Source organism: Octodon degus, unplaced genomic scaffold (assembly GCF_000260255.1).
Source record: "Octodon degus isolate 3935 unplaced genomic scaffold, OctDeg1.0 scaffold00007, whole genome shotgun sequence".
Taxonomy (NCBI): domain Eukaryota; kingdom Metazoa; phylum Chordata; class Mammalia; order Rodentia; family Octodontidae; genus Octodon; species Octodon degus.
The window spans coordinates 9,374,578-9,382,358 of NW_004524583.1; the positions used below are offsets into that span (position 1 = coordinate 9,374,578).

Here is a 7,781-nt window from a genome sequence, read left to right on the forward strand (position 1 = left end):
TTTTTTGGCGGAACCAGGGATTGAACTCAGGCCCTTGCACTTGCCAGGGAAGCACTTATTTTACTATGCTATCTTCCCGGCCCCTTGATAAAACCTTTAATATGAAAGTATACACAAATCAACACCACAGTTTGAAAATACACTGAAAACTTCTGCAAATGAAGACCACATTGTGCTCATAATCTAACTGGAGTGCAATGAAAAAATCACACTCCAAAGTCCCTTGTGGCTTCCCTCTGTTCTAGGGTTTCATTACAAATGAAAAAAACAAAACAAATAAAACCTGGTTAAGGATGATAAGACACACGCTGTACTAGCTCCAAGGTTAGGACCAGAAACAGCTGATATAAAACAAGGAGGAGCAATCTCTCTACTCCCCCTCACCTGGGAATGCTGTTTACCTTGCGCGCCTCAGTTTTCAGCGCTGGCTGCCCTGGTGGGTCTACTGACTCTCCATTCACTGTCGGCAAGATCATGCCCTGGGTGAACTCTGAAAAGACAAAATCCCAACTCATGGAATTTGTTTCTTAGCAGCTGAGGTGGACATTTCATTATAGCCTAACGAACACAGCTGTCTTAATACGTAATGAAGTGGTGACCAGAAAAGAAGTAAGTCTCTTCTACAACTTTACCACTGGTTTATGCCAAGAGAGGTTTCTGAGTGTACGCTATGGAATATGGTACATTTACTGGTATTATCTTTAAAAGCTTAGAATGTTGACCCAGTGGAAGCATTACAGTTTGTTAAATGCATCTGAGGTCTACTACCAAAAGTAGTCAGTGAATGGAATGGGGCTTATGAGATTCCTAGAGTGGGTAACATATTCTGCACTTAGGGATGTACATTTAGTCCCTTTCCACTCTGTGTCACCTCTGCAGAACAGCCATAACGAGTCATACCACTGGAGACACTAGTTCCCACTCAAAGAGTTAATCACTTGCTATGGTGGTCCCCACTGATGGTCATTATACAGATTCCAACACCAACGCCAGAACAAAGTGACACAAAAGAGACCCTAGGGCAGAGCTGAGCTGACCACTAGTCTATTTAAACATTCTAATCTGGAGGATACATATTAGAGTTGTCTAGGACTAGACTCAAGAGCTGTGCTGTTCAATGGAAATACAATGTGAGCCTCCTTGTAATTTAAAATTTTCTAGTAGGCACATTAAAAAAAAAAAACAACTGAAATTAATTGTACTTGTATATTTAGCCTAATGTATCCAACTACTATTTCAACGTTATTACTATTAAAAAATTATTGTGATCTTTTTGCACTAAGTCTTCAAAATATACTGTATTTTATGCTCCCAGCACATCTCAATCTTAGTTACATTCCAAGAGTTTAAGAGCCAATATATCATACAATGCAGCTCTAGGTCTTTCCCTTCTCAGTTTAAAGACTGACTTAAGATATGAAATAAGCACTCAACCCCAAATCTTCACCCATTTGCCCAGGAAAGGATAAGTCAAGCCCCTTAGTCAAAGCATGGCAAGTAAAAGATTGTCTCCTTAAGGCATTTTTAACTACTCAAGGGATACCTGTTTTGAGGGTGCTGATGTAAATTCCCACTGCTTCTCTTAGAAGTTTCACCCCTTCTTCCTTCATTAAGGCCACGAGATTTGTGTCAGGCTCATCTTTGGCAAGGCTCACACTAATCTTGAGTGAAAGAGAAGAAGCAGATGGTAAAAAAAATTGAGGGACATCCTAGGATGTGCATGGTGATCAATCAGGTAACTGCTGACGTTTCCAAAGAAAATGGGAGCGTTGGAGCATGCACACAATCCCCACAAGCGTTCCTTCTTGCATTTTCTCTGCTGAGGTAAATGTGGCTAACTTTAGAACCCATTTTAATTGACTAAAGTAAGAACAAGCAAAGGGCACTGCTCTGAAGCTTCCAATGGCACCATATACCAAGAAAAGCTTCTGTAGATGGGGTTCTGAGTGCTGGACAAAGCCTGGGCTACTAATTTTAATTCATAGGTCATTTTTCCCATCTGAGAATGAGGCTAGGGATGACTCAGATGAGAAATTAGGAAGCACAAACCTCTACTTCATCCACACTGTTTTCATCAGACAAATTGGGGATCTCCACATGTCCCTTGTACTGTACTCCTGACTTAGAGGTACCTGTCAAAAGCAATGCAAAGTCATTAGTGTCCTCCTCTGCAGGTGTGCTAAGGTCCCACAAGACTACTACCCTATTTAAGCTTATTTTTTTTTTTTAATTTATTTTATTTATTTATTTATTTATTTTTTAAATTTTATTTATTTATTCATTGTGTGTGTGTGGCCAGCTCAGCCCACCAGGGGGCGCGGCTCGCTGGCATGTGGTGCTGGAGGATTGAACCGCGGTCCCTGTGCTTTGCCAAGCTTGTTCCGAGTAGGTGCTTTAGACCACTGAGCCATCTCTCCAGCCCTAAGCTTATTTTGGAGAACTGAGCTTTCTTTAGTCTGAGGGAACGCTACACGTCACGTGTAATCAAGCCTCTGCCACACCACCGTCTTTTCTTTACCTAATTACTGGAGACCATTTATGTTATTACAGTGCGGGACCGAGAACTATGCAGACTGGGCACTAGTATGAACTGATTCCAATGTGACCGACAGATCAGGAAACAACTGTACGATTAGAACTGCATTTTCCTCTGTGTGATCTCATCTGTGCGAAACACTAGGCGCGCACAGCAAGAAAACACTCAGCTAAACCGAGCAGCTTAGAAAGACACACAACCTCAAACTGCAGCTCCCCAACAATTTTGGTTCACCAAGTAATGAACCCCAGACATAAACAGCTGGTATTATAAACTACTTTTGATTTCAGACAGCTCTCCTTCCAGCACCTCACAACAGCCATCAAGCTACCACCCTTCTGAGGCCCCAATATCTCAAGGAAACCTCAGGTCGTTTTCAAGGCGAAATAGTACCATAATATTAATGTGTTTTGTTTTTTTTTTTGTGGTGGTACCAGGGATTGAACTCAGGACCTTGCGCTTGACAGGCAAACACTTACTCCACTCAGCTATCTCCCCAACCCCACTGATGTATTTCTTATCATTTACTTGTGCATACTTTAAAAAAATTTTTTAAAAATCTTTTTATTTATTTGGTACAGGGTCTTGCTATGCAGTTCAGACTCAGTGATCCTCCTGCGTCAGCCTCCCCAATGCTGGGATTACACCACCATGCCAGGTTTCAGGGGCTGGCAGGACATGCCTGCAGTCCTGGCTCAGCAGAGCACGTGGTACTAGGGATCAAACCAGGGTCCTTGCACTTCCCAGGCAGGCGCTTAGACTGCCAAGCTATCTCCCCAGCCCTCCTGTGTATACTTCCTATGTAACGTTGTTTTTTTTTTTTTTTTTAAATTTTTTGTGTGTGTGTGTGTGTGTGTGTGTGGCCAGCTCAGTCCACCAGGGGGCAGGCTGGCTGGCATGTGGTGCTGGGGGATTGAACCGTGGTCCTTGGGCTTCGGGGCTTTGCTAAGCTTGTTCTAAGTAGGTGCTTTAGACCACTGAGCCATCTCACCAGCCCTATGTAACATTGTTAAAGAGACATTAAATCAGAAGACAGATATGAAAGCCCTAAATTACAGTCACACATAAGTTTCAATAGAACAGTAACGTAAACTGTCAGATTCACAATGGAGTAATCTTAGAAAATAATCAAGAGCAGAAAAATATGCCTCTTTTAAGTCCTTTTCCTGGGCAATGTAATTAGCTCAAGGAAACAAATCATGTGTCTCAACTTTTCAATAAAGACCAAGACTCCAATGCTAAGCCATGTCACTGGGGGACACACATGAGAACTAAAGATAGAAAACTACTTAGTGTCCCACAGTGGCAGATAAATACTGCTTCATCCCAGTCTTCAAAGCAGCCACTGTCTTCTTCTTTCAAGAACTTTTGACTCCTCAAAAGCTGTTCTCTCCATGTTCTTAACCTCCACCCTGATGGCTCTGTGAATACTTACTTACCTGTCCAGTTCAGTTTGATGCTCCATTCATAAAAGAAGATGAGTTTGCCTTTCCGATTGTTAATGGACGCCTCTCCATCAAGCTTGCTTACTTCTGTCACCTCACACTTGCCTTCCTCATTTTGTACTCGCACTGCCAGGAAAAGTGTTTTCAGCTTTTCCGTTGACCAATTTGACGCATCCCTCTCTGTCCTGAAAAACAGAAAGAAAGCTATGGACCAGCAACAGAATGGAGGATATACTTGCTGCTCTATGCAAAAGAATGTCAGGGTAAAGGAGACCTGTCAAGTTTGAAAACAATGCAAAACTCTGGTTCAGGTCCATTGTATTCACAAACACATTACTCTGCTTTAGGAAGGCAAAGTATTACATTTTGCCAACAGAATGGATCAAACTAAGTGGAAAGTTATGCTTTCCATTCTCAGCATGATGATATTTGATGCTTTAATATGGCACCCCCATCTGACCAAGAGAAAAACTGCACGTACTTCTGAGGTCAGGAGCAAACTAGACCACAGGACACAGTATTTAGCTTAAAATCCCAGTAAAGAATAAACCTGTCAGGTCTGGTAGCACATGCCTATAATCCCAGCACTCGGAAGGCTGAAACATGAGAATTACTGAGTTCTAGGTCAACTGAACTACATGAGTTTAAGGCCAGCCTGAGATCTCGTCTCAAAAGTCAAAACCAAAACGAATAAACCAAGAACTCTGACCCCAAACAGCAGCGTTCTGAGTTGTCAGATCTATCCTGTGCTATAAACAACAAAAAAGAGGTAAAATTCTCTGTGTATCTTAAGAGGAAACGCTAAGACTGGACAAAAATCACTTTCTACTTTTCTATATATTAGGACTAAAACAAAACTAGCAAAAGGAGCTGTAACAGTAAAAATACTGTTATCACTACAAAATTTCTAAGAATTCAAGGATAAGTAAACATTATTTTTGGAAGACTTCAAGGAGGACAATCTTTTAAGAACTAGAATTGCCCGGCAACGCAAGTTACACCACTGCCAACTTAATAGTTCCGGGTGAGACGCTGCAGCATCTCGGAGCGCGAAGCACCAGCAGAACGCTTTCCAAACCTTGTCCCACTGCACTGAGGCAGCGATCCCTTATGACTGACTTTTAATTCCGCCGTTCAGCCGCAAAACAGATATTACAGCGCCCTGGCCAGAAGACTTCCACAGCAATTGCCCAACACAAATGAACGGAGTTTCGGTCTCACTGATCCTCCGGCCACGTGTAGGAAGCATCTCCCGAGCAGGGTGGATGCAGCACCTAAGGCGTTATGATCTCGTTTCTCTGAAATTCCTCCTCCGGACGCAGCCGTCATCGTAGACTCTCTCTCCCCAAACACTGAGACGGTGGCTGGGGGGTGGAGACGTCTAGGTCTACGGACCTCGGTCATAGGAAGAACCCACCCCTCCACTTAAGAGCAGGTTGCCTGGGCCTCAGCTCTATCCCGACCCAGGTTCCAGAAGGCACAAAACCCTAGCCTGGTCGCGGAGCTCCTGCGGCCTGCCTTGCTGGACCTCACCAGTGCCAGTTGTTGACGTTGGTGGCGTCTGCCCGCTCCTCCACGATCCAGCGTGGGTCGCCTTCACCCCACTTGGCCATCGGCTTTTCTATCTCGCCGCCACCAGCCACCAGTCCCCCGAGCGGCCAGGTCACAGCCTCAGATCCGCTTGATCCCAGCCGCCCGGCAGCGCCTGGAAACTACTAGAAGCGGCCGCAGCACCTCCTAGCTTGCTTTTCCCTCCACCCCCACCCCCTCGCCGCCTGAACTTCCGGCTCCTCCCCGCTCCCGCCGGCTACTTCCGTTCCAACTTGCCGGACTGCAGGTTCGGACTGTTCTAAAGTTCCTTCCAGATCCTCAGGTTAAGCCCAGAAAGGCTCGAACTTCAGCCCTTCACCCTAGCACTCCTCGTCCTAGAAACACAAGGGGCACTCTCATTGTTTCCTCCGGCCCTAAATGGGCTTGCTGAGCTTTCTGGGAGTTGTAGTTTTGTTTAGTGACCCTCTGGGTAGCCGCGGAAGGTCGCGCTGAAAGTAAAGGAAATGACCTATATGATGCGCCGAGGTCTCTGGGGGTGGTAGTCAAAAAAGCCTCATAGTCCATCGGGGTAGGAATCATCGCGAGGTCAAAGAACTACAACTTCCAGCATGCTCTACTCCGTCGAACTTTCTCTAGCTCCGCCCCTTCAACTGTCCTCTTCCGCCCCCTACTCTATGCCGCACTGCCTGACTAGGAAGGCTGGTCCGGCGGCAGAGGCTGTTGCTGTTCTCAGAGGCAGGGCTCGTTGTGGAAGAGGTGAGGGTGTCCCACCCCCTTGGGCCGCGTATCTGGCTGAATTTGTCCTCTCCACATCCTAATACTTTTGTCCTTTTGTGAGGCATTCCTACAGCCCGTCCGCTAGCCTGACTTCCTTCCAGTCGCGGCCACCTTCGGGAACCGGAGTAAGCTCGGGTTTGAGCCTTCCAGCGAACCGTAATCTTTACTTCAGATCGAGCTTTTCCTCTGCTGGGGACTGACCGGGGTCTGGTGACTGCGGAAGATCCGTGGCTCCCGACACGTTCGCCTGTAGTCATTCTCTTTTAACCCCCGCTCTGTTGTCAGTGTACAAACCTTTTCTCAAGACCAGGTGTGACTTCTTGTAGCTGGTTCCTCGTGTTCTGCTGCGGGGAGCGCCTTGGTTGTGTTGTGCTTTGTTTTTCCCGATCCTTCTTGTTTTCCTATGTCACGTTCTCTTCTCACCTGGGATGTTAACCTTCTCTTTGGGCTCTCAGTGTACAGGTGACAAGAAGACCAATTCTCCGAAGAATTACAAATCATGTCGAAGTACCTTTTTGGATCACTTTTAAAATTGTATTTAATTGCGTTGTAACTTCTAGAGCTATTAAAAAGGAAGTTTAGCTTCTGTTTTGTACCACGAGTACAAACTGCTGTCAACCATTGTGTGGTTAAAAAAAAAAAAAAAAAGATTCCAAGATCCTCTGGTGGAGTATAGGATTGCTTAGACACAGTCTGTGCTAATCTATAGATATTAGTGTAGTGTAGACCTGCCTTAGTTTTCCCAAAAGTGAAAAAAAGTAGTTAAAAGGACTATGCAAAACAGTGGAAATGGTCTAGGAGCCGGAAAACCTGGCTTGAAAGTAGGTAACAGGAGTGAGTAACAAAGTTGCTTTTATGCTTTATTTTTTATAATTTTGTGCATTTTTAAAAATAGAAAATGAATCTTCCAGGCCTACCTTATAAAATTGTTCTGAGGACCAAATGAATGACAAAGCACAGGGGCGTGCGTGGTAGCCCACACCTGCAATCTCAGCAGTTAGGAAGCCCTCATGGTCAGCATCTGGATGATCCTTTGGAATTTGAGACCATCCTGGGCTACAGAGTGAGCTCACGGCTAGCCTGAACTGCATAGTGAAACTCTGTTTCAGTAAGAAAAAAAAAGAAAGTCTATGAAACTTGATTTTTTTTTTTTTTCAGAACCGGGAATTGAACTCAGGCCCTTGAGCTTGCCAGGGAAGTGCTTATTCTACTGAGCCATCTCCCCTGCCCCAAGACTATGTAATTAAACATATGGGGCTGGGGAGATAGTTCAAGGGCTTAAGTGTCTGCCTGGCAAGTGCAAGGCCCATCCCCCCAACCCTCCCTCAAAAAAGAATTGCACCTGTGCCAGAGACATTTGTATGTTCTGAATATACCTTTGACGTTGTAACCATTTCAGAATTTTTGTATTAAACGACACTTTTTTTTACATTTATTTATTTATTTAGAGTGTGTGTGTGTGTGTGTGTGTG

The 7,781-nt window shown here is 44.8% G+C and overlaps 2 protein-coding genes across 5 annotated transcripts in view; one reads left to right on the plus strand and one right to left on the minus strand.

Annotated features, from left to right (window-relative positions):
• Window positions 1-5,761, minus strand: part of Ahsa1 (activator of HSP90 ATPase activity 1) — a 9,939-nt gene extending 4,178 nt beyond the window's left edge. The window contains exons 1-5 of the mRNA XM_004624719.2: window positions 5,515-5,761; window positions 3,976-4,166; window positions 2,050-2,132; window positions 1,544-1,661; window positions 402-490 (exon numbers count right to left, since the gene is read on the minus strand). Coding sequence (XP_004624776.1) covers window positions 402-490; window positions 1,544-1,661; window positions 2,050-2,132; window positions 3,976-4,166; window positions 5,515-5,594 — 561 coding nt within the window. The 5' untranslated portion in view covers window positions 5,595-5,761. The remainder of the gene's footprint in view (window positions 1-401; window positions 491-1,543; window positions 1,662-2,049; window positions 2,133-3,975; window positions 4,167-5,514) is intronic.
• Vipas39 (VPS33B interacting protein, apical-basolateral polarity regulator, spe-39 homolog) overlaps window positions 1-7,781 on the plus strand; it is a 55,532-nt gene that overhangs the window by 5,267 nt on the left and 42,484 nt on the right. Inside the window, exon 2 of one of the 4 annotated variants that reach the window (XM_023702186.1) lies at window positions 2,387-2,389. The gene's annotated coding sequence lies outside the window, so the exon portion shown is untranslated. Of the gene's footprint in view, window positions 1-2,386; window positions 2,390-6,168; window positions 6,289-6,602; window positions 6,620-7,781 lie in introns of those variants that run through there. The other 3 variants (XM_004624720.3, XM_023702190.1, XM_023702199.1) reach the window with 3 other exon arrangements.